Source organism: Mauremys reevesii, linkage group 3 (assembly GCF_016161935.1).
Source record: "Mauremys reevesii isolate NIE-2019 linkage group 3, ASM1616193v1, whole genome shotgun sequence".
NCBI classification, from domain to species: domain Eukaryota; kingdom Metazoa; phylum Chordata; order Testudines; family Geoemydidae; genus Mauremys; species Mauremys reevesii.
The window spans coordinates 160084179-160111548 of NC_052625.1; the positions used below are offsets into that span (position 1 = coordinate 160084179).

The following is a 27370-nucleotide window of genomic DNA, read 5'->3' on the forward strand; positions in this document are numbered from 1 at the left end:
GCAGAACTAAGCTGGCTCCAAACCATGAAGGACTCAAATGCCCATATGATACATTGTTATTTAGCCTTACAGACTTTCTGATTTTGAATAGAGCATCAGCCCAGAAAGGACCACTGGAATGCAGATTTCCTTTCAAGAACCAACAAAGACTGGGGACTCTGTGGTGAGTGTCCTGGCAGGCCCACTCAAGGATGGGAGAGTGGGGGTAGTTGAAGGTGGAAAAGGATACCATTCCTCTGGGGATGTAGCTGGCTCACTGGCTAGTTAGCTGGCTGATTAGTTCTGCCCACTGCACCTGGGAGAGAGAACTGGAACTTAATTGGCTGATCCTCAGAGAAGAAGGCAGCGGGAAATGGAGGTGGGGTCAGCAATACCCTCCAGAAAATTGAGGGGCCAGTGTCTGTGCACCCAATGGGCTGCTGCTGGAGCAACTGTATTACTAAGGCTCTGAGGTAAGATCCAGGAAATTTGGGCCAATGAACTTACTGGTGAGGGGAAGACTTGGGAGCAGGACTATTCAGCCTGCACAGACTTGAGAGAAAAGTTTGAGGTTTTGATTGGTTTGTTAAGAAGGCTTGAAATAAAAATAATAATAATAAAAACACCCCTAACCCTGCTGGAAACTGCTTCCTCAGATTCTGTCAGCAGCGCTTCAGACAGATTTACCCTACCGAGCGAGGGGGGGGGAAGCTATAGGATAGCCCCCAATCCTTAACATTCAATACTATTATTGTTGTTGTTATTATTTGCATTACCATAGTGCCTATGAATCTTAGTCATAGTCCAGAACCCCATGGTGTTAGCTGATGTACAAACACAGAACAAAAAGATGGTCTCCGAAACACACTTCTACCCTTAGGACCAGTGAGCACAAAGTGCAAGGCTCTGTATTCCACTCTTCTGTGTTGTACTTCTGCCTTGATCCAGCAAGGACTTGCATGGTGTGTAGCAGGGTGTGCTAAGTTGTTGCACTCCACTGAAAATGGGAGTGGAGACTTTCAGTAGGGACACTTATGGTTACACATTGGGTGGTGTCTTCTGCGCTGAGCAGAATCACTGCATGCTTCTTTTCCCTTTCCCATGTCTGCAAGGTAAAGAGTGGACAGTATGCTAATATTCATCATGCTAATGAGGTGTTTATATACCTGTTGCTCTCTTAGGCTTTAATTCTGTTACTAGGCAGGAGTAGCTTGGCAGCCGTGCAGCAGCTTTCTTGTTATTACAGGGAAAGGTTCCTTTGCACTCACTGTCCTTCTAATCATGTTTTACGTTGTACTAATACACATAACACTCTGTACTTGAGCTATACAGGATCAATTTACAAAACAGGGCATTGAAAATGGTAAGTGCCAGGCATTGTTACTGAAATAAATATATTTTAATGAGACTGAAGTACTTGAAGTGGTCTGAAAAAACCTAAGGGTCTATCATCACCCCACATCTTCCCATCCCCTAGCCCAGAAGTTAATTCTGTCATAGAATCATAGAATATCAGGGTTGGAAGGGACCTCAGGAGATCATCTAGTCCAATCCCCTGCTCAAAGCAGGACCAATTCCCAACTAAATCATCCCAGCCAGGGCTTTGTCAAGCCTGACCTTAAAAACCTCTAAGGAAGGAGATTCCACCACCTCCCTAGGTAACCCATTCCAGTGCTTCACCACTCTCTGAGTGAAAAAGGTTTTTCCTAATATCCAACCTAAACCTTCCCCACTGCAACTTGAGACCATTACTCCTTGCTCTGTCATCAGGTACCACTGAGAACAGTCTAGATCCATCCTCTTTGGAACCCCCTTTCAGGTAGTTGAAAGCAGCTATCAAATCCCCCCTCATTCTTCTCTTCCGCAGTCTAAACAATCCCAGTTCCCTCAGCCTCTCCTCATAAGTCATGTGCTCCAGCCCCCTAATCATTTTTGTTGCCCTCCGCTGGACTCTTTCCAATTTTTCCACATCCTTCTTGTAATGTGGGGCCCAAAACTGGACACAGTACTCCAGATGAGGCCTCACCAATGTCGAATAGAGGTGCTCGATCTGCTGGCAATGCCCCTACTTATACAGCCCAAAATGCCGTTAGCCTTCTTGGCAACAAGGGCACACTGTTGACTCATATCTAGCTTCTCGTCCACTGTAACCCCTAGGTCCTTTTCTGCAGAACTGCTTCCTATCCATTCGGTCCCTAGTCTGTAACAGTGAATGGGATTCTTCTGTCCTAAGTGCAGGACTCTGCACTTGTCCTTGTTGAACCTCATCAGGTTTCTTTTGGCCCAGTTCTCTAATTTGTCTAGGTCCTTCTGTATTCTATCCCTACCCTCCAGCATATCTACCACTCCTCCAAGTTTAGTGTCATCTGCAAACTTGCTGAGAGTGCAGTCCATGCCATCCTCCAGATCATTAATGAAGATATTGAACAAAACCGGCCCTAGGACCGACCCCTGGGGCATTCCACTTGAAACCGGCTGCCAACTAGACATGCAGCCGTTGATCACTACCCGTTGAGCCCGACTGTCTAGCCAGCTTTCTATCCACCTTATAGTCCAATCATCCAGCCCATACTTCTTTAACTTGCTGGCAAGAATACTGTGGGAGACCGTATCAAAAGCTTTGCTAAAGTCAAGGAATAACACATCCACTGCTTTCCCCTCATCCACAGACCCCAACTCTCCAATTAGTTGTCTCTCCCACTTGCATCAGTTCCACCTCCTGCCTCCATCAGCTCTGCCACCTCCAGTGTCTCCACCAATTCTGCTCTCCCAGCTTCACCTCTACTTCTCCTGCAGCTCCCAGGGTTCTTTCTTCACCCCCACTCCCAGGACTAGGGGAGGTGAAGCCGGGTTCCTCTCCCCTTCCCAGGCTGGGGGCTACAGGGAAGGAGAGGGGCGGAGGAAGGAGAAGAGGATATACTTTGTTGCTCACAGGAGGGGAAAGAGTAGGGAGTCCAACCTACAACAATAGGCATAGGACCTACTTACTAAACATGATGCTTATCTGCAATACTAGACTCATATGGATGAATGTTGTGGGCAAGTTCAAAGGATCGTGCCATGGGTGCCTACATCTGGCTGACATCTTGCGTCTCCAGGTGCTTCATCAATGGGCAGTTCCTGGTGGGCGGGCTGCTAGGTAAGAAATCCTTTATCTCCCTCTTTCAATATAAATCTGCATCAATCCCACCACCTCATTTTGCTACCATTTTACTGTTCAGACCATTCCACTACACTTTCCCTCCAAGTGGCTGTAATAAACCTAATAAATAATGATGTGTGTTCTGACAGGACACTTCCCAATCACAGGAGACAGAGGGTACCTGTCTCCAAATAGTTATTGATGCCAATTTTCTGTCCTCACAATGTGTCATGCTCAGAAACCCACTGGAATGGTGAGAGGGCTCACCTTTGTCATCCTAAAGATGTGGTGGAGGTATCTCCATCTATTAGGTGGCACACTTCAATATAGCCCTCAAAGTGTTGTTAGGATATTCCTGGCATAAGTATACCTCCTAATATAGCAGTGCCACATGGAATACCTCCCTCTGAAGGGATAGACATTAAAAAGGTGGTAACTGATGAACCACCAAAGTTTCCACCAAGTGGATGTAGTCCAAGGAAAACTTGGAGCTTCCAAGGTCCACGTAGGTCTAAGAGCCTCACTTGGAGCTGCCTAGGATTCAGGCTCCCACAGGAAGCACTCTACATGAGGGTACCTCAATGTAAGTGAAACATGTAAGTTAGAATTGCCTAAAGAAGTGAGATTTATGGATGATAGTGCAGGGTTTAAAAAAAAGTACGCTTGCGTTTTAGTGGGGAAGTGCATTTTGCAGGTGGAGGTAAAAACACAGCTTGTATAAGTGGGTAGCTCTGAGCCTACCTGTAGTGTAGGGACATGCCTTGGATGTAATGAGAGGGGCACTATTCAGGCTGGGATACCAGGTTGTTCATCTTCTAATTTGTATGCACGAGATGAAGGAAGTTCAGGCTGTGGGGCTAGGTTATTAGGAGGACATGAGGAGTGAGAGAATGCATAGGAAGAAGGTAAGGATTAGGGTAATGGAAACAGTACTGGCATCTCTATGTCTCTCAAACTCTATCTCTTCATAATGCTATGGACATTGCTATGGCAAGGAGTGTACTGTCTGGATTCTTCATAACAAAAGCTCTAGGAAGAATAGCAGAGGTAACTGCCCCAAGCATGATCATGCCCTTGGTACAGAGACCGTGCATATATATGTGCATGTCTGGGGAAAATTGCACATTGCACATTGACAGGTGTAGGATAATCAGTAGTGCCAATGCATCTGCTACTTTATTCAGAGCTACAGGCTGACTGTCCTGTTTCTCATGCAAAGTAGAAGTGGCCTCTTTCACCCACACAGCTTGGTGCAGCTCACATATATGAATTATCAGTGTGCCCCAGCAAATTTGTGAGCTCTTGTGCATATTGCCTTCTCAGTTGTGCTATTTCCTGCACCAGGGACTTTTTTGGTTGACCAGAGCCTTACCGATTTGTGTGAGTCATGGTGGTATGAGGTTCTGATCATCCTCCATGGTCCAAGAGTAGGAGGCAAAAGGTCATCGGGTTGTCTCGCTAGATGAGGTGGGACAGGTGGGGCAGGCTGGATTGTGTGGAGGCCTGTAGGGGTTGTGTGAAATAAATGGGAATTAGGCACCTACGCACTTTTGAAAATCCCACTAGGCATCTCTCTGCCTCTTTAGGCACATAAATAGCTTTAAAAACATGGCTCCAAGTCTCTGGTTCATCAAAGGGATGCTATCTGTTCTGGTCTGGTGAACTGGCAGGACATTAAATTAGGGATGGGCAAACCACATAAGCACCTATCTGCAGTAAGAACCTTCACCTTTTAGTTAGATCTAAATTCTCACCACATCTTTTTTGAGATTCTGAAGTATTTAGAGAACCTTCCCCCCATATTTTACTTGCATTTGTACTTTTGAATTCCGGCCAAAACTGAATGTGGAAGTTCCAAAATGCTGTTCTTCTGGCATTTCCAGCTGAGACCAAAAGCAGTGGGTATCAGAAATCTGGCAAGAAAGTCTTTCTAGGGATATTTTCCTCCTAGTTTTGCAGGCTGAAGAAATAAGAATAGTCAGGACTAGGGAAGATCAGACCATTTTCATTAAAATATGCTGTTTCAAAGCTGAAACGTTGCTTGGAGACATGCTAGTTTCAACAAAGTTTTTGTTAGGAAGGTTGAGAGAGAGACGGAGTAGAGCACTGACTTGGGAGGTGGGAGTGATCTGTTCCACTGTGGAACAAAACTAAATTTCAAAAACTTGAAAGTTGCCACGCTACAGAATTGTCATCCTGGTCAGTTCTAATCTGGGACAGTACAAGTCTGAAGTGCTCCCATTGTTAACTTAAAACTGCAAGAAGCTTGACAGGTTGTTATCAGGATGTAAAACAAAATAATTTGAATTTTAACTGAGTTTCGGCCTTTAGTTTCAGGGAACAGAAAGATGTTCTGGGACCAGGGGTACAGTGTAGGTTTAACTAGTCTGTAGGCCTCTGTTAGTTATTCCCAGCAGTATTCCTATACTAATGTTGATTTCTGTTAAACTGAAAGCAAATCCTTTTGCATGTCTACAAGTTTTTACTTGTGACTGTTCATTACAAAATAAGTAGGTTTTGGAGTGCTTGTATTTCACACTGCATTACAGGATGATCCCCTATATACCTCTTCTTGATCTGAAGCATTAGTCTGTGCAGATGGTGCCACCTACTGTAAGTAAGGAACATGACAACATCTTCCATACAGTTGCTGTCATTTAGTTGCCAGGCATCAAGTTTTGAAGTGGAAACCGTCTGTGTTTGGGAATCCTTTCAGACCTCCCATCTGCCTGATTATCTGAAAGGCCATCTTCCACGAGGGAATACAGCAGGCTGATTGAAAGGGTCCCTTCCTCTCCGAATGCACCTATTCTATAGAAGTCTCTTTTCATATTCAAATTCTGTGCTACTCCAGTAGAAAAAGGGATTTAAAATATAGTGAACACTTTGAGCCAAAATTTCTGCTGGATTACTTATATGCAATCCCACTGGCGTCAATGGGATTCACCTGTGAACTTCAGTTAATACAGCTGCAGAAGAGGCAGAAGCATTTCATAGGCACAGTGTCAACTCAGGCTTACAATGAACAAACATGGGGGAAAAGGGCATATCGAGTGGGGTCCCACAGGTATCAGTCCTGGATCTGGTTCTTTTCAATATCTTCATTAGTGATTTAGATAATGGTGTAGAGAGTACACTTACAAAGTTTGTGTACAATACCAAGCTGGGAGTGGTTGCAAGTTCTTGGGAGGATAGGATTAAAATTCAAAATGATCTAGACAAACTGGAGAAATGGTCTGAAGTAAATAGGATGAAATTCATTAAGGACAAATGCAAAGTACTCCACTTAGGAAGGAACCATCAGTTGGACACATACAAAATGGGAAATGACTGCCTAGGAAGGAATACCCTGGAAAAATATCTGGGGGTCATAGTTGATCACAAGCTAAATATGAGTCAACAGTGTAACACTATTGGAAAAAACAAACAAACAAACAAACAAACAAAAACCAATCCCATCATTCTGGGATGTATTATCAGGAGTATTGTAAGCAAGATACAAGAAATAATTCTTCCGCTCTACTCTGAGCTGAGTAGGGCTCAACTGGAATATTGTGTTCAGTTCTTGGTGCCACATTTCAGGAAAGATGTGGACACATTGGAGAAAGTCCAGAGAAGAGCAACAAAAATGATTAAAGGTCTAGAAAACATGACCTATGAAGAAAGATTGAAAAAATTGTGTTTGTTTAGTCTGGAGAGGAGAAGACTGAAGGGGGACATGATAACAGTTTTCAAGTACGTAAAAGGTTGTTACAAGGAGGAAGGAGAAAAATTGTTCTCATTAACTTCTGATCCCAGATCCCATCTCAGAACCCAGATGAGTGGAGGGGGAAAATATGAAGGAAGAAGGGACAAAACTAATGACCACAGTTTAATATTTAAAGTGGCCAGTGAACTGCATCATCCTTACATAGAATCTCTCTCACTCTTGCTTCCCCATAGAGTTTCATAGCGTTGCATGTGATTTTAATCACACAACTTCCAATAAAGCCACTGGAAAGACTGAAGGGTAATTCCTTGAACTCAGCCTAGAAAACTTAAAGGGTTCTGTTTATCCCCATATCTAAGAACAAGAGCACTTTTAACAGTCCCAGGAACAAACATTGTCTCACATGATCAAAAAGTACATTATATGAATGTAATTATATTAATGTGCTGCATTAGTATAAGCCCAAAAGATTTATATTCCTTGGGTCAAGAACCCCTTTATAGACATGTGAAGAGGGATATATAGGAATATTATTCAGACCACTAGGGGATAGGATTTACAGAAGCCAAAAAATCCAGTCATTATGCAGCTGGCAGATAAAAGGGGTGCAGTAGCAGCTATAGCTATAAGATATTAGATAAAAGAGGTTTTGAGACAGCCATGACCCTTTTATTTTATTATTCACTGACCCTGCTAATATGCATGGCAAGTACACAGAAGCTATACTTTTAGATCACATAAAGGTATTAGCATTTTTATTGAAAAAAAAAACCAGCCAGCTTGACTGGAGGTTTATATATTGCTTAAAATATACAAATCATGCCCTAATTCAGCAGTCTTTGGTGGAAAAGAGACAGTTATGGGATCAGTCTATAGAACCGTGGAGAATTTAACCACCCACTTTGTTATGGGATGTGCCCTATTACTGTTGACCTTCTAACAGAGTCCTCAGTTAGGGGGAGATTGGGACAGAACACTCTACTGGCTCAGACCTTTCTATTCATACAGCCTAACATCCAAGAGGTCCTCAATCCAGCAAGGTGCTGAGTGCCCTCATCTCTGTCTTATTAAAGCCAACAATTTGATATCATAGAAAGTGAAGGTGCTGAACATACTCTTAAGAATGGCTACTCCACCTTCCATTTTAACCCACCACAAAGCCAATCCTGCTCTTATCAAAGTCAAGAACATAGCACCATTAATAACAATAGGAGCAAAGCTCACTTTAAACAGTAAAAATAAATGGCAAAATAATTTCACATAGTTTATCTGTGTTATAGTTGTAAACAATTTTTACTCACTAATGAACAGTGTGGAATTCTGGCATCTCTCATGACAGCTTTCAGAAACTACTTTAGATAGAAGAATCTGCAGTGCAAGCAGATTCTTTGTTGCACACTTAAGTAGTACCAACCACATGCATTTAAAAATCACGTCAGGTCCCAAAATACCATGAGGCTGAATTAAAAATCACGTTTTTAAAAAAGAATAATTAATGTTGGGTTCTTTATATTTAACTTTTGGGTTACGAAGCCTTTAGGGTGTACTTGCTTCATATTTTCAAGCTTTTCTCACAACTATGTGGGCTAAAACCACACTTTATTATTATTTTTACAATGGAAGCGGAGATTCTCGCTAGGCTGTCAGGCGATTAAAAATATTAATCGCGATTAATCATGAGATTAAAAAAATCTCTGTTAAAACAAAGCACTGTAAAACAATATTATAATATCATTTATTTAGATATTTTTGGAGGTTTTCTATGTTTTCAAATATTAGGTCAGGGCTGGGGGCTCTGGGCTTCAGAGTGTCAGCCCCTCTTGAAGTGCGGAGCTTGGGGTTTCAGGCCCCCTTGGGGCACATGGTTTGTGGTTCCAGCTGCTCTCAGGGCTTCAGCCACTCTTGGGGATCGGGGAATGAGGCTCCAGTCCCCTTTTCTCCCCACCACCACCACCCAGGGGTGGCACAAGGTGGAAGTTTTGCCTAGGGCGTGAAACTTCCTTGCACCGGCCCTGGCCAGGGTTCACTGTTTCAGGCCAATGGGGACTGTGGGAAGTGGCGGCCAGCACATCCCTCAGCCCATGCTGCTTCCCACAGGAAGTGGCCCCTGAGAGGCTGTTGGGTGGAGGTGATCAACAGTAGGAAATAGAGCACTAGGGAAAAATCACTAATGTGAAGCACCAGTGAGGATCCACACTGACTTCAAGAATTTGATCTACAGCCGGTAGAGTCAGTCTGGATCAATGCCTCTTCAAAATCACCTTCAAAATCTGGAGTATTGATTCAGGTCCATCTCTAATTACTGTGATTTTGAAATTTAATACCAGAGCAGAAAAGATACTTTACAAACAGAATAATGTGTTGTTTGCGCTAAAAATGTAGCAAGAACACCTCAACCTGTGATTGTGCAAGTGCATGCAAATTAAGCAAGGACAAGACAAGTCAGTATTTGAATGAGAGACCTATGAAGAATATGCAAGCTGCTACAGGAAATGAAGTTGGTGATTCAGTAGTGTGTCTTGTAAATAAAAGCTAGAGCCCAAGGAATTACATCATATATATTTAATATCTATGCTAACTTCAAAACTTTGTAAAAAAAAACCCTTCAATGTTTGGCAAAGGGGAAAAAAGCAAAAGATTACAAAAGGTAAAAAAATCACCTGATAGAATATTGGAAATAATGGAAAGTATAAAAACAAAAACAAAAAACCTAGATAGAATATTGGAAATAATGGAAAGTATAAAAACAAAAACAAACAAAAAAAATACTTGACTTTCTCCTATAAAACCCCACAAAATTTTGAATATTTATATATGATATAACTTTAACACAGGAATGGCAGAATATTCCGTATCTCCTAATCAGTAGTTCTTCATAGTTTGAAAAGTATTTAGTAGGTTGAAGAACAGAAAATAAATCGCATACGATTCAATAAGTAACATTAATAAAGAGCTTATAAATTGTTTGCACACTGTACAGATGAATGACTAAGGGGTGTGAAATTTATCACAGTATTTGGCATTTTGTTTTAATGTTTAAATTATAGGGAACTCACACTGAGCAATCATTTCAAAGATAAATTATGTTAGAGATTTCAATAACATGCATGTGACAGCTTTAGTTCTTATGAACATAAAATAATTGCTTATACTTATTTGTTGATGAGTATTGGAACATAAGGCATCATTTTAAAAACAATAGCTTTACATCATTAACTGTCTTTAAGGTCAGTTTTTCATCGGCTTAGCCTTCTTGTTTGTGGGTGCCATTTGTGCCTGCAGTTCGTTCACTTGCAAAAAATGGAGTGTACTTACATACCTAATTACCTGATTGTGGTGCAAATCAAGGTATAGACACTGAGCAGTGGAAGCATGGAGACTAGATAGAAGCACCAGTGAATGGAGTCTTGTGTAAACAGCAACAGCAAGAGTGGGGGAAGTGTGTGGAGGAAGCACAGCAACTGTTGTTGAAAAGCTTTAGTAGGGGTAGAGTGGCAACAGCACTAGAGGGAAGATTAGCAGAGGGATGTCTGCAGTAGCTGGATGTAGAAACCTGCAAGTACCATGCCCTGCTCATGTTTCTGATTTTATAGTTTGATAGGCAGCAACATACCCATGGAAGTCTTGAGACTTGCCTGGTTGGAGTCCTTTGAAATCTCTGGTGGAGAATAAATGTCAGTTATAAAATATATGGAGAAGAAAAAGGCACTGCCTGCCAGAAAAAAAGAGGAATGGTATATAAAACAACAAGGCAGGGAGATGTGAAAAAAGATGAAAATATATGCACTTAATAATGAATCTTTTGAGTGGGATTTTCCTATGGGAATTGGATGACCAAATGTCTTAGGTGGCTTTGAAATCTCAGACTTTAAGGATTAGCATACATTTTTGTAGATTCAAGATGGTAAAGTGGAGACTTAGGTTTCCTGAAATAAGTCTTCATCTGACATGAACCTAAAAATAATGGGAAAAAAAAAGAAAAAGAGAATAAACATTTTCACTTAGACTCCCAAGCAGAATGCAGGAGCTAGATCTTGTTCATCCCCTAAATTGGGAAAAAAGGCATCACAGGAAGCATCCCTCAAATATGATGTCAGCACTCTCATTTTTCTTCTTAGCAGAGCTTAGGTGTCTCTGGTGATCCATTTAAGTTAAGAAAAAAATGGCAGTAACCTGCCCAGTGGTGTCCTTCTCTGAAAAAACTTCCCAGATAGAGGTGTGGACCTGATTTTCTTCTCATTTATACGGGTCTAAATTAGGAGTAACTCCACTGATGTTTATGCAGCTTCCCCCATGTAAAACCAGTACAAGTAATAATAATAAATAATAATAAAACTTCTGTCTTGTATAGTATTTTGTGTCCATATAGCTCAAAGAACTTAAGAGGAGATGGAGTGTTTTCACTGCTTTTGTAGCAACTAGATGTGTAGGACCAGAAAATACCATCTCTGAAACTGAAATCAGCAGTCAGGGCCTGACTACTAATACTGTTCGTAGGTCAACTTGATGGTGCAATTTATAGAAAAAAGATACAGGCACCCACTAGGGAAATTTCCTAGCTGGGGCATTTTTTGTGCAGCAGCTGCCACTGGAGAGGCTGTATCATTTTTGGAGTTGCTGAAGAGGCACTAATGGGATAATGAACAGTCACAACACTACCACCACCACAATCTTTACCTATCTGTGATAGAAAGTACATATACATATTATAATGAAAGTAATATTTGATCATTTTCATGCTACCTGGTCATTTCTTTATCTATTCTATGAAGTGTCTAGGGATTTAGATTAGTGTTTGATGAACTAGAATAAATTGAAAAACATTAAATATACTCATTAAAGAATTATATAAAATTACAATATAAGCAGTACCTCCCAAAGAGAAAGCAGTTATTTTATATCAGTTCTCTGTTCCTATCACACAATGCCACATTGCACAGGTTTGTTGTGGCTATCCTTCTAGAGACTTCACAAAGGGCATGTCTTCACTCAAATATTAGGTCATGTTAGAACACAATCTTGGGAAGTTGTGTTAACCAATGCAATGTCAAATGTGACTTTGTAGTCAGTGCAGACCAGGGCAAGTCAATTTTAAAATCATGTCAGCCGGTCATGGTTATCCAGATCAAGATCCATTAAGGTTCTTTTATGGCAAGAACTCCAGGTAGTCCCATGCAGACAGTGAGGTAACAAAGCTGTTACATGGATGATGAAAGGCCTGGCATGAAGCCTGATAATCACTGAAGCTAAGAAGGGGGTAGGGCTACCCAGATGTCAGAAATAGGAACCATCCAGCAGAGGAACCACTCAGTTAAACTAGTGAACAGGGCTGCATGTGGGGCTATAAATAGATTTTCACTAAAGATTCTGGGAATATAATTATAGTAAAACATTTGTTATTGATGATCTCCTGTATTAACATGGAGCTTCCTTGCCCTAATAAAAGTTTGTTAGAGAACTGACATCTTGTTTTCTGACTTCATGCCCCTCTGTCACTGGGTACTGAGTTGGGGTAACCTCAGGATATTAAAAGTAGGTAACTTTTGGAGTTAGGCCAGTTGGTAACTTTGATCCTGTGATTTGTAGTGATTAGTTAGTGCAGGGGCTAGTGGGGATATTTCAGTAACTTTTGGCTTCTGAATCAAGCTCTGGAAATGCTGAGATGAAGAAAACATTGACAAGGCTCCCCAGCAAATTCCATGGGAAGGATCACTTTTCTTACAGAGAAATCACTCAACTAGCAATTGAACAGTTAAACGAGCACAGTGTATGACAGAATAAAAGATTATGGTTTTACTGGAGAACTATTAAGTTTCTATGAATATCAATTCCACCTTATAAATTGCTAATGAATAAAGGCTAGATCATGAATCTTAGCATTTTAAAATTTTAATGAATTTTGTAGAGCAGAAAATTGTAGAGGTAAAGATTTTTTAATTTTAACACGTAGTTCTTGCAATACAGGCAATACAAATATTTAAATACAATTTTAAACTTTAATAATAAAAGCACATTCATTTTCCCAAATCTTAACAGGGATACTATTAAAAATACAGTAATATTTCATGCTTACTTCTGTGTGAAGAGAAATCGCTGCAGCTCAGTAGGAGTCCAGAGGGCTCACTCCCTCAGGACCCAGACCATGGCTATGAGGAGGGATAGCTCAGTAGTTTGAGCATTGGCCTACTAAACCCAGGGTTGTGAGATTAATCCCTGAGGGGGCCACTTAAGGATCTGGGGCAAAATCAGTACTTGGTCCTGCTAGTGAAGTCAGGGGGCTGGCCTCAATGACCTTTCAGGATCCCTTCCAGTTCTGTGAGATAGGTATATCTCCATATACATTCTTCCATCTCAGGCAGACTAGATAAGATTTCATTCAGAACCTACCCAAGCTGCTCCTTGGCCATCTGGAGGACTCCATATGAAATATTTACCTCCCACTTATAAAAAAGTGTGTGAAATTCACCCCTGTGCAGACAGCCCTGTATTAGGCCTACGTTCACCACTTAGATCCCATGTAAGCCCACAAGCCACAGAGTCCCTCAAAAAGGCTTAAATAGTTCACAGGCTTGTGAGGGCTCTCAAGTTCAGGGCAACTGCACCTGCATTCTCCCTCTGTGGCTCCTCAAAGGCATCACCTCTCTTGGGCAGAGAACCTTATATCTCTCTGCTTCTTGTCCAAGATTTTTCCAGGTTACACAGTTCCCTGACTAGACTTTGCTATGCCCAGGAATACTCCTGGGAGAATTCTGCACCAAATCATTAAAAATTCTGCACACAATATTTTAAAATTCTGCAAATTCTATTTGACAAAATAATACTACATAATCATACCAGTTTCAATTATTTTGGCAATTTATTTCAAAACACCTGTCAGCAATTATATCTGTAACAATACAGACACACACAAAAATCCCCTCAGGAGTGAAGAGTTAAAGAGAGTTATGACAACCTCTCTGTCCCCTCCCTACCCAGAGCGCAGCCGGGGGGTGAGGCAGACACCCACAACCCTTCCCCCCACACAGCCCAGCTGCAGGCCCCTCCAGCCAATACACCAGAACCCCCTGCCCCCCAGAGCCCAGCTATGCCCCCCACAGCCCAGATACCCGCACACCCCTGATCCCAGCCACAAGCCTCCCCCAACCCAGAAACTCCTCCTTCCCCCGGCTCAGAGTCCAGCCATGCCACGCTCAGACTACACATCTGCTCCCCTACCCCTCAGAGCCCAGGGATCCAGAGGAGAAACAGCCTGATGCTCGGTGCCAGGCTTGAGTGGGTATGCTGGGAACTACTGCTGCTGGGGACTTGAGTGAATTTGCCTAATTTGCCTAATCATCCCTCACTGTTCTTAATTCCTGGAGGAACTGTGGTTACCCTCCCACATATAATTACATACAATTCCTGACCCACAATGATACATAAACTTAATACAGTAAGATCTCTTCCAATCCTCCCAGCAGTGTCTTCTATGTGTGAGCTGGGCTCTGCTGGGTCCAGCAGTCCCTGGTGCCGGCCAGCAGCACTGCAGCCCATTTCTGTGGGGGAAAGGAAATTCTTTGTGCACAACATTAATATCTGCAAAATTCTGCATTGCGCAATGGTGCAGAATTCCTCAGGAGTACTGCAAGTCAGACTGCTTAAACAGGTCTGCATCTACACTTTCCTCTCTCTTGAAAGGCTATAAACAATGTAATTGCCAGCAGTTATGAGTTACCACACAGTTCTTTCTAAGCATGAAGCATTACAGAGAAAACATAAAAAGAATAATACAATTTTCTATAGGCATGCTAAAAGATTACCAGAGATCATCCATCAGTTTTATGGGGACCACTAGGCTAAAGTCTTTCCACCCTTCACAGGAAGGATTATGCCCCCCCCCTTCGACAGAAGGTCCTGTCCATTTGCTGGATCAGAAAGAAGGCCCTGAGTCAGTTTATGTTCAGGCTATTTACCCACAAAGTCCTTTCTTTGTTGGTTCAAACTGGATTCTCCAGAGACCTGTATATGCAAGCCGCTCCAGGTGGTGCTTTCTCTCTGGAGGTGTTATAACTTGAGTGAATTTGCCTAATCATCCCCCATTGTTCTTAATTCCTGGAGGAACTGTGGTTACCCTCCCACACATAATTACATACAATTCCTGGCCCACAATGATACATAAACTTAATACAGTAAGATTTATCAAATACATTGTAGAAAAATGCCATATCTGACACAAGAGGTTCTCTTTTATATAATTGTACAGGCCTGAATTTCACCAGCAATTCCACTGCTTGACAATCCAAGGAGTAAAATCAGTCCCTACAAAGAAAGAAAGAAAGAAAGAAAGTGGGATGTACATAGGGCATTGTTAAAAAGGTGAACACATAAGTGGTAATCCAGCCCTCACCTTTGCAGCTGCAGAAGTTCCCCTGGCAGCAGAGCTGGGATGGTAACTCTGCTCAAAAGGAGAGGGATTTGGGGGCAGGGGCAGGATGGGGCCAATGCAGAACCTTGTTCCATGGGGCTCACTGCAGGACAGTGTACTCAGGGGAAAGCTGAGCATAGGGCTAAACAGCCTGCCTCTGAATAGAGCCTCTCATCCTCCCACCCATAGGCGGCGAGTTATATGGGTCCATGGTGCGCTTACCGTGCTTTAGGGGAACCCGTGCTTCAGGTGGATGCAGGGTCCAGAGTGGCCTGGGGGGTAAGCGGGGGGCCTGATGCTGGCATCAGTGAGCGACCCGGCCTCAGCCTGCCCCGCTCCACCGGAGGGGGTGGAAGCCAAAAGAGGCAGGGTGGGCACTTGGGGGAAGGGGTGGACTGGGGCCAGGCTGCTCACTGATGCCGGCTCCAGGCCCTCCACTAATTCCCCAGGCTTCTCTGGACCCTGTGTCCCCCTGAAGCGCGGGGCTCCTCAAAGCACGGGGCCCAGAGTGGTTGCCACAGTCCATCCTATGGACGGGACGGCTCTGCCTGGACCCTGTGTCCCCCCTGAAGTGTGGGCAGGGGTGAAAGTAATTTACAGGATTTACCGGTACTGCCGGAGTCCTGTGGTGGCGTGGCCTCATCTGGAAAAGGCGTGGCCTCAACCGGAAGAGGCAGGGCCTCTCAAGATTTAAAGTCCCTGGGGCACCAGCTATGGCTGGGAGCCCCAGGGCCTTTAAATCAACGGGGCTCCCAGCTGCAGAGGTGGCTGGGAGCCCCCGGGGCTCACTGGCAAATTAAAGGGTCCGGGGCTCCGGCCACTGCAGAGCTCCGGGCCCTTTAAATCCCCACCGCAGCTCCAGCTGGGATTTAAAGGGCTCGGAGCTCCCCGCTGCTGCAGGGAGCCTAGAGCCCTTTTAATCCCCGCCACAGAAGCCGGTGCAGTCCAGCTTACTTTCACCTCTGAGCACGGGGTCCCCCAAAGTGCGGGGCCTGGGGGAGTTGCCCCAGTCCAGCCTATTGATGGGACGGCTCTGCAACCCATTCTGAGCACCACCAAAAATTATACAAACCTGGAGCCCATGCTCCCACCCATGGTGAAACTGCGCTGGGATACTTCATTTGCTGCAGTGAAGCTGCTTTATGGCAAAAGGGAGTGAATTCCTTTTCCTTGGCACTTCTGCATATTTGCCTTGGGCAGGATTTGGCTGTCATTGCAGTACAATGTAACTATCTTGCTGCTCTATACATTCTTAATATAGGAAATACTGGGAAAACAAGAACATAAGGCTGGTCATACTGGGTTCATCTAGCCCAGTATCCTCCTGTCTTCCAACAGTGGCCAATGCCAGAGAGAATGGACAGAACAGGTAATCATCAAGTGATCCATCCCCTGTCATCCATCCCCAGCTTCTGGCAAACAGAAGCTAGGGACATTCAGAGCGTGGTGTTGCATCTCTGTCCATTCTGGCTAGTAGCCATTGATGTACCTATCCTCCAGGAACTTACCTAGTTCTTTTTTGAATGTGTCATTTATTTTTAATAGTGCCCAACATAATATGTGAGAACAGAAAGATCAAGTGAGCTTGATTCTTCCCTATCTTTTCATTTCATTGATTTATATGGGTGCCCTTGTAAAAGTGCTTTGTTGCAAGGCACGTGTATGACTTTAAAGATGGGAAAGTTAAATAGCAAAAGCAGCATCTCTTCAGAGTGCCTATTCCCCTAAAATGATTATCCTTGAATAATAGCTATTTCACTGTATTTTATTTAAAGCTATTATTTTCTTGACAGCTGTCAGCTGGAGCACACAAACTAAAGCATTATACAATATTACAAAATGAAATTTAAGAACTCTGTTCAATGGAAAGTGTTATTTTAAAGGATTGGACAGTGTATTAGAAGGAAAATCAGAACACTATAAGTCAAAGTCCATTTCTTCATTAATTCTCTCAGTTCACCCTTTCTGTGGGGACTTCAACTTGTTTCGAAATGGAGTCCAGTTAAGGTCTTTTCCCCAGTACTGTTAGATATCAGTTTCAATTTTGTAATGATTACTTGGATTTAGTGTGTCCATTGCTCTAATACCCAAATTCCACAATTAATGCAGCTGACAGCTTTGCAATATCCATCATTTGAGCTATTCAACCTTCATTTTGTTTAAATGAATTCTCTACAGGTCTCAAATGAACAGCTGAATCTGATCTTTTTAGCCGTGATTCTCTATATAAGACTTAATTCCTTCAGTGCATTCAATATCTTAATTTTGTTTCGAGAGAAGCAATTCAAGCATCTGCTTCCCAGAACCAGAAAGGAAATGGAAAAGACCATTATGACAGAGCTAATTTGTTTAATTTCATATAAGAACCACTGGCATATAATAATTCCAACAAATGTTTAAAAAAGTTGTAAAGGGACACTAACCCTAAATTCATGTGAAAGCAGGTTTTGACAAAACCCTAAGATGCACAGAAGTATTTCCATGAGTCAGTATATAAATTCCAGCATTTATTTATAAAGAAACTTTCCAAATACTGTATTCCCCTGATTAGCAACTGTCAGACCTAGAAATGGACTATTTTTTTTTTATTTTTTTTTGGTCAGAGCTGGGGGAAAGGGAGTTTGAGGGAGGGAGAGGGGAGAAGAACAAATGGTGAACAAACATAAAGAGGGAAAATATATTAGGAATTCTTTCAGTTTTCATTATCCATAATGATGTGAGTAACATAGGTGAGGAAATTAATGAATATTGTATGCGATATTTGTCATGGTACACGTCAGAGGCCTTTGCTTCAATCTCTGAGCCAGATTCTCAGCTAGTGTGATCAGCATAGTTCCACTGAAATCAATTTACATCAGCTAAGAATCTTACCCTTCTCTTCTTTCCCCCTCCCCAGACACCTGAACACGAAAACAAATAGTATTTGTGGGAGAGGCTGGAGGAGGCTGATGTACATATGAGAATGGTTGACCCCTCACATCCCACTGAAATCATGGCACTACTTGCAATGGAAAGCAGTGATCATGTTTGCAGGAATGGGCCTTTAGTAAACTCAATGGGGCAGACACAACTCCATCTGTTCCTTTACGGTTTTTAGCACAGTGTAAACACCTAAATAACCAACCAATCAAGCAACCACCCACCAATAATTTCCTTTTCCTGTTAGGCAAGTATCAACTCCATGTCATCCATGTGTATCAAAAATATGGTAAAATTGCTCACTACCTACAAAAGTGCTGTCAGGAACTAAAATAAATGTTTAAATGCGTGGATCTGGAATGGAAGGAATTCCTATGCTATTGTATGGCAAGGCTGCTTCTCTCCTGCCTGCACTCAGAAGCCTGTTGGAACGCTGTCGTGCAGTAAAATGTTACTTTACCAGTCAAGGGAAAGAATTCTGCAATTCTATAAACTAGAGATTTATATCAGCTGGTAATAAAATAGATGCACTGCAGGAGACAACCTCTGAGAATCAGAATGTTTTCTGCATTTCTTCCACTCCACTCTGGGCACTTTCCATAAATCCAATCTGGAAAGTAATACCTACATAGCAACAACAATTCTATGAGAAAATGAATGTTTCTCCTAAGGGAAGCATGGAAAAAGAGACTTGATGAATAATTATTTGGCTATAGAATTCATGCAGCAATAGGGATATGCAGAAAGAACAGATAAAGACTGTGGCTAAGCCTTCTGCCAAACCATTTGGGGCAAATTTTGCTATATGTTATACCAGACCAGCTCTATCATTTGACTGCATATGGGTTTCACCAGTTTACCTGAGAAAAGAATTAGGCCCTGAGCTGTGGATCCCACCACATCTCACAAGCTAAGCAGGGCCAGGTAAACACTTTGCTGTAGCACTTGAAATTAAGGTGTAAATGGATGCACACAGGGCAAAGCCCACAAGCCCCACAAACAGAGGCTTACAGACCCATTGCCTGTACCCCAGCAGTCATCTTCCCCTTACCCTAGTACACACACTGGGGAAGTGGCACAGTGGGGTGCATACTACACTGGGGACACATATAAGAGATTGGGGGGGCAAATCTTACTGTGCAGTGCTACTTAAATAAGTTGTTTAAATGACATTGGATAGACACAGATGTATCAAAACATATGCTAAATTTAAGCAAATAAATAATCTGTTGGAGTCAATGTGCTCAAAGTTAGGTAGGTGCTTAAGTTTTTTGCTGGATCAGGACTTTAGTTACTATTTTTATGGGTTCAGTCAGAGGCTGCTTGGCTTGTACATGCTCACACGAACTGAGGAAGCTAAGTAAAATCTGCTGAAGCTGCTGCCCTTACTCTCCCCACCTCCCATTTTCCACAGGTCTGGGTCATCTCTGGGTTCAGTTTTACAAATACAGTTTTAATTCCACTTATAAGAACAATATGTTAAATCAATTACATTGAATTTTAACTCTGAATTAAGCATAATGGTTACGCACTATGAAACCAGGTCACTGAGTGGCTGTCAGCAGGCATGTACTCAGCAAAGTTTTGTATTGTACTGTCCACTCACTATTCTCCTCTTCGGCTAGAGGACCTTGCATAAGTTCCAATTAAACATTATCCTTTGAATTCCTTTTCACCCTAATAAACAATGAAGAAAAATCTATGTGAAAGTGTGATAAAGATGGGTGAGGGAATATCTTAGCCCTGGTCTACACTGGGGGTGGGGTGGGGATCGATCTAAGTGACGCAACTTCAGCTACGTGAATAATGTAGCTCAAGATAGATCAACTTACTGTGGTGTCTTCACCGTGGTGAGTTGACTGCTGATGCTCCCCCGTCGACTCTGCTTGCGCCTCTCATGGTGCTGGAGTACAGGAGTCGATAGGAGAGGGCTTGGGGGTCGATTTATTGCATCTAGACTAGACGTGATAAATCGATCCCTGCTGGATCAATTGCTGCCTGCCGATCTGAAGTAGTAGGAGGGTAGTAGTAGTAGGAGGAGGAGGGTAGTGTGGACATTGGATCAACTTCTGTTGGTGAGAGAGACAAGCTCAGAGCACTAGTAGCACCTTGGTCACTTAGGGAATTTCATAAAAGAGAGGATTACAGGCTTCATTGGAATTAATTAACCTGTCATGGTGGGGATTGTTGACACTTGGGAACAATGGCTGGACCTAATGAGTTAATTAGCTCAGTCAGAGAAAGATATATGATTGGTTGGAACAGGAAGTAAGGGGGACACTTGGAGCCTGAGCTGGGTTTAGTGGAGATAGTTAAGTGGAAGGCACCTCCTGACAATCCTGTGCTATCTTCTGCAATGTTGAAATCCGACAATTAAAGGTACACATGGGGAAAAGAAAGAACTGTGTGTATGTTATGAATAAGAGACCATGAAAACGGGTAGCTGAGCGAGCACTGAATTCTGACAGGTCTTGGAAGTCTTTTTATGTGGGAAAGCAGAAATAACCAAATGCTTCAACATTAATGAGTGACACAAGCACTCAGAATTACAATCTGGTGCTACACTCTGTTCTTACAATGTGCTTTTCCTTTCAAATTTCTGTCTATGTGCCTCAACAACATATTGTTGTTAGAATGCCCAGTAAAGGTTTTACCTCTAAGGAGTCTAACAATAGATTCTATTCCAGAATAAAAATGGTTCATTGCATAACAAAAACCTTTTGTGGGGAAAAAAGTTGAGCAAAACAGTTTTATGCTCAGTTCTCTTTTGTTTTCAGGCAGTCAGCTAGAAATGTGCACTTGTCAGTTTACTACTTTAACACTATTCCAGCAAACTGCCATGACACATGAGGGTTTGCTTTTTATTGTTCATCATCTGCCATGGATTTCTGGGAAAAGAACCTTATAGAAACTCTGTTCAAACTAACCTTTATTGTAGCGGCACCTATAAATATTGGGTGCAATTTTATTACAAGGCAGTTACCATTTCTCACGGTGACTTGACCCAGAATGTGCTGGAGATGGACAAGGAGGAAGAGCTCACTCATCAGGTAAGACATTGATTGTGAATGGTTTCCATGCAGACCTGTTGATACAAAATATTTTCTGATTTCTGGCTTTCAAGAGCTGTGAGTGGAACAACATCTCATCTTACTTGTAGTGCAAAGCTTTTGATCTATACACAAGAGACATGTTGTGTTCTGAATTAACAGAGGGTCAGAGAGACACAGGGAGAGGGAACAGAGTCTCTTGTACAATGCAATAAAACCCCCTAAACTTGCTTTTTTAAATTAGATCTGGTTATTCTAGCATCCTACATCTTCCATTCTTTATCAGAAGCCCCTGAATCAGAGGGCCAAAGTCTGATCCCATTTACACATGTAAATCCAGAGTGACACCACTGATGTCAATGGAGTTACTACATGTCCTGGGACAAGAACTGACCTGAGTTACATCAGTGATAATCTGGAATAGTTCTGATGACATCAATGGAATTGCTCTGGATTTATACTGGTGTATTTGAAAGCAGAATCTGATCCAGGGGAGCAATATATATATTACATGTTTTTTTAATAGATTATAGGAAATCTTGTTATGAAAATGTGAAAAAAGTTGTGTCTCAGTAAGATATTGAGAAACAGTTACAGTGGCTTGGCTGTCATGCTGGATCCAGCCTTCCCATGGCTGTAGTAGTCTTCTCAGATACTCGATATGCCAGAGATACACCTTGTCTGAGTCACTGACTGTCTCTGTGACCATATATTAAGTGAGTCATAGAAGTTAGATATAAAGAACTATTAGATCATTAAGTCCATCTCTGTCTTCCAAACAGAGAATGAACCAGATATTGATGGTAGACTTGGAGCCTGGTTTAGTTCTCACTTGCACCAGTGTAAGTTGGAAGCAACTGTAGTGCAACAACATTATATTGGTGTAAACACCACTGTTAAGGCAGGATCAGGTCCTTCATTTTGAAATCATACCACCACAGAGCACTTTCCTCATGGTGTAGGTGGCAATATACAAATGGAAGTGCTTGCAAGAAATCTTGCACTGCTGCCAGCTTTACATGGACAAGCCTGTTGTATGGGACCAGTTTCAGAATCAAAGGCCTTCAGAAGCTAATCTGATAATGGCATGTTTAATGCAAAGCTTTAGTATGAGAGTAAGACTATAGCAATGAGGTATGTGAAAATAAACAGACTGAAGATGTGAATTACATTAATTGTCATGCCTTTTCACGTGAAGTAATGTAATAGTCCTGGTGTCCTAGGTGGTGCCGCTAGTGCATCCCCTTGGTATGAAGGTCTCTCATCCCCAATGACCCTCTCTGGCTCTAGGTGTCGCTGTGGCACTGAATTGGAGTGCAGCCTCTCAGCTGCAAGTCTTAGGGATGTGTTTCCCCCCTCATGGGTATGACTGCAGTCTGAAATAAAAGAAAAGGAAAATGAAATAATCCTGCAGCCCACAGTCTGGGCTCATCCCACTGTTCCTTGGAGAGCACAAAGGTAAATCGTCTCTCTAAAGGGGGCTGGGTTCCTAACCTCCTGAGTGTCTGAGACACTCAGGCTGGGCATCTTGGGCTCTAATGAAAAACAAAGCAAAGTAGGTGGTCTCTCTACCTCTCAAGAGGGTCCAGGTGGCAGCAGCTCTTCAGCAGTGATATGGGTAAGTAGCCCCTGCTCTGTGAGGCGAAGAAGTTCTAGCTCTGCTTCCCCCTGAATGCCACCCTCCACTGGGGTTGGATCCTCCCTTTTAAGGAGATGATCCTCTTCACATTTGTCAGCTCTTACAGGTGCACTGGGCTGGGGCTGATTATGCCCAGCAGAGCTATTTAACTCTTTCCTGAGTGGGGTGGTCACAACAGAACTTGGGATCCCCCATCAGATCCCAGTTCCCCTCTTTCCTGTGTAAAGAAGTCCATAATGCTGTGTTTTGCTCTGGCATGATGTTGCATGCTCGAACAATTGGACTGGAGAGCTAAATACTATAGCATAATGTGAGGGTTCCTCTCAATTGTGGTTTTTAGCCACTAGAGGAGTGTGTGATCTTTAATGAGGGAAAGGGATTACATAGTAATAATATCTAAGGGGACTCTATGGACTATACCCATGACTGCTGGTGCCTCCTTTTCAATCATGAAGTAGGCCTTCTCACTGGGGAACAGCTTCCTATTTAAATACAGAATGGGGTGCTCCTCAACATTCACCTCCTGTGATGCACAGAACCCAGGCCTACATCTGAGTTGTTTGTCTGCAAATTATTGAGAAATGCAAAGTGAAGAGGACTGGCTTCTAGCACAACCCATTTTTCAAGGTGTTAAGGGCCTTTTCACAGTTGTCACTCCAGTGGATCTTCTTCGGACTACAACTTTTTCTTAAGTCCATCAGAGGAACTACGATGGTTGTGAAACCAGGAATAAATTGCCTGTAATAGCCAGCTAGCTCAGGAAAGCATCTTACCTGTTTCTTTGTTCAGGGAATAGGACAAGCCACCAATGGCTGCTCTTGGCTAACTAGTGTCCTAAATTGTCCTCCTCCCATGTTATAACCCAGTTAGTGACGTCTTTATTCACCAGTTTGCATTTGGCTGGATTGGCCATGAGACCTGCTTCAGCCAGTGATTGGAGAACAGCTCATATTTGTTGCAAGGGCTCATCCCAGTCTGAGCCCCAGGTCCATTAAATGTTGAAATTTTACAGCTTCCTCATGTAAGCTGAAGGGCATTATTATGAAGTGCAAGAGCCTGAAGAGTGTTGAGAAGACTGTTTTTTTTCTTGCAATGCAGGTAAAAAGGGGATCTGCAAAAACCCTTTTGTAAGATCTAAAGTACTGATATACCTGATAGGCCCTAGACGTACCATAGCCGATCCATTTAAGGCATTGGATACACATCAGACTTTAAGATCACATTCACTTTTCAGAAGTTTATGCAGAAACACATTGGGTTTTGAGAAAAGAATGATGGGACTTTGCCAGTCACTTTGGGATTCTTTGACTATGTCTAGTTCCAGCATAGCTTGCAACTCCTCCGAGATGGTCTCCCACATCATCCAAGGTAAGGGCTGAAGGTTCTCCTTCATTTGCTGTTGCAGGACTTTCTCAATGTGGTGGTGTATCAGCCAGCTCCTGACAAGGTGCAGAGGAGAATACATAGGGGAAGGCTTCAAAGTGTAAAACCTGAGCTTTTTGTTCAGGTAGGAGTTCAGGTCTCCCATCTTAACTTGCATTGGCTCTTGGGGAATTGGCACTTGAAGCCCCAGCTCTGGCTCTGATGGATAAGTAGTTAACACCGTTCTGTGGTTTTCCATGCTTATACAGGTTCACATAGTAGAGCCTAGTTTCTGTTTGCCTCCTGGGCAGATAGACATCGTTATCCACAAGGATGACCGACAAACCACTTGAAAAAGTCCTTGCCACCTGGCTAGCAACTTGTATTCCATGTTGGAAAGCAATAAAATAGTATTTGGTCCTCAGGCTGGAAGATCCATAGGTGTGCACCCTGCTTGTATGATTGTTGTTGCACTTGCTAGTCCTGCAACAGGTTTTCATGAGCAAAAACTCCTCACTTCTTGAGGTGCTCTCTGAGTTGGATAACATAATGGACTGTATTGGTCACCTTTGGGTACTTCTCTTCCCAGACCTTCCATAAGAGGTCTAGTCTTCCTTAAGACTATTGCCCATATAATAGTTCAAAGGGAGAGAATATGGTGGAAACTTGTGGTACCTCCCTTATAGCAAACAAAAGGGGTGGAAGTAGCTGATCCCAATGCCTGGAATTGGAGGCCACAAATTGCATCTCCTTCAGGTTTTGTTGAATCTCTCAACTAACCCATCTTATCTGCAGATCTTAGGGGTTATAGTGACATGATCCTCAATAGAGAGCATAGCTCCTGCATTACCTGGGATGTAAAGTTATTCCCTTAATCAGTCAATATTTTGAGGGGGGGATCCCTAATCACTAAGAGTTTCATAAGTTCCAGCATATGCTGTCACCTTCGTGGAGCATAGCATGATGGCTTCTGTGTACCAGGTGGTGTGGGCTACAATTACAAGAACGTATTGGTATCCTACCAGCTTTTCTGTAACCAGAGGGTAAGGAGAAGAGATAGCTCAGTGGTTTAAGCATTGCTCAGCTAAACCCACGCTTGTGAGTTCAATCCTTGAGGGGGGGCCATTTACAGAGGGGGGGACAAAACACAACACAAACAAATTGTCAGGGACAGTACTTAGTCCTGCTAGCAAAGGCAGGAGATTGAACTCAATGACCTTCCAAGGTCACTTCTATGAGATAGATATATCATTATTATTAACCCACCATAGCCATCCCAATTTGCTTGAAGGGAGTTTTGATCAGGGGAGTGGAATCAAGGGGGCCTTTTGGGATGCACTTTGGGGTGTGTAGTGAGGCAGTGTGGCTCCCCACCACCCCAGAGAGGAACAAGCCCTTCCAGACACTGGAGTGGGCAGAGCTAGGGAGCTCTGAGCCCACGCTTCAGAGGGTCAGACAGCACCCCAGAAGTACAAAGGCTTAACCTGAAAACTCACTGGAGGGACAGCCACCAGGGAGACCAGATGCCTCCAGCCTGGCCCATGACTGGGAAGCTCCTGCAGCCCTAGGTGCACCCAAGGGCAGACCTGTCCACACCCACTACCCAGAGGAGTTGCCTGGCCTGCCCCAAGCCAGCTACCCAGAGGAGCTGCCAGATCTGCCTCTCATCAACTACCCCGAGGAACCCATGGTGCTGGACCCCACAGAGGACACCACCATGACCCAGGTACCACCAGAGGGGGAGTCTGGAAGTAGCCCAGGGGCAGCCGACCCTAGTCTGGCTGCAGCACTGCCAGAGCCCATGTCAGTGTGTTGCGACCAGGATCCCCACTGACACAGCAGCGGGTCGCCTATCACTGCTAGGGCCCCAGGCTGGGATGCAGTGGATTGGAAGGCCTGCATCCCCCCTGCCACCCAACTCACAGGTGGCAGGCTCCCCCTCTCCCAGGTCCCTTGGAGGCCTGGGCTCATTGCTACTGCTCAGCCCTGTCTGAGGGCCTGAGCGCCTGACTCACTGTTGCCCTGCCCTGCCCTAGGCTTACTGTGATTATTTCAGTTGCCGCAAGGGCTGCCAAGGGAGACTCCCGCGGCCAGACTAATTCCCCCAAGACATCAACAGTGTATAGTGAGGCAGTGTGGCTCCCCACCGCCCCGGAGAAGGACGAGCCCCGGCTAACCTCTTTACAGGGTGGTTAATTGTCTCTCAGCACAAGAGGCATAGCATTCTCTGACCTCTTGGTGGATGCCAGGCTGCTAAAAGTGAGCCAATACACAGGACAAGGTCTTCTCCCAGCCTAAGTTCTCAGCACAAGGGATGTCACATTCTAGCTGCAGGAGTGCCTGGCAATACAACCAGGATAGCAGTAATAAGGTCCTCACTTCCAAGTTTGTTTATCATGGACAATGCAGCACAGGCATTCTGTCCAAAGTATAAAATGGGGGTCCTGCCTCAGGTGTTGGGCATTCTACCACCTCATCATTCACAGCAGCAATTTGATTGTAGCCCTGGCTCAGCACAGAGCCCTCCCCTTTGTTAGTAGACAAAATCTGTGCCACTAATCTGGGCTTCTAAATCCAGCAATACAATTTTCTGGCTACTGCTCCTGTTTGTGACCTGGATGCATATCTTGGGGACCTTGAACTCCCCCTGAAGAGAGTCAGCTGGTTCTCCTAACCCTTCTAATCCCAATGGTCCCAGACCTGCCACTGCCTCCTGTTTTTGTAGCTTGCAGATAATTTCCTGAAAATGTCACCAATCACCACAGCGATGGCCAATGTCAAGAACAGAGACACTGGGAGGGAATTCGTATGCTGTCCCACTGTAACTGGAGATGTCTGCTGTGGTAGTCCTTCTAATCCCTGTGAATACACTGGAGGAAGATTGTCTCACTTGGGTCTGCCTCTGCCCTGGCCAAGGGAGACTGCACCAAAATCTTACTACATCTGACGTCCAGCAGATTTACATCCCATTGATCACTTAGGTTTCTGACTTACAGAGCTTTCCCAGCCTGTCACTGTGACTTGCCCAGAGGCAGGGATGGGGGCTGTCATCCTAACTGTTAGAAGACTGAAGATGAGGGTACTTGTTCCTGACCAGCAGAAGGTGCTCTCCCCTGTCTGGGCTTTACATCAGGCTGGATGAGCTTCTTAGCATTCGATTGTCCCC

The 27370-nt window shown here is 43.5% G+C and overlaps 1 protein-coding gene across 1 annotated transcript in view; it reads left to right on the top strand.

The window, feature by feature from the left end:
- Positions 1–21142: 21142 nt before the first annotated feature.
- Positions 21143–27370, top strand: part of LGSN (lengsin, lens protein with glutamine synthetase domain) — a 29876-nt gene continuing 23648 nt past the window's right edge. The window contains exon 1 of the mRNA XM_039531596.1: positions 21143–21203. Within this exon, the coding sequence (XP_039387530.1) occupies positions 21174–21203 (30 nt within the window). The 5' untranslated portion in view covers positions 21143–21173. The remainder of the gene's footprint in view (positions 21204–27370) is intronic.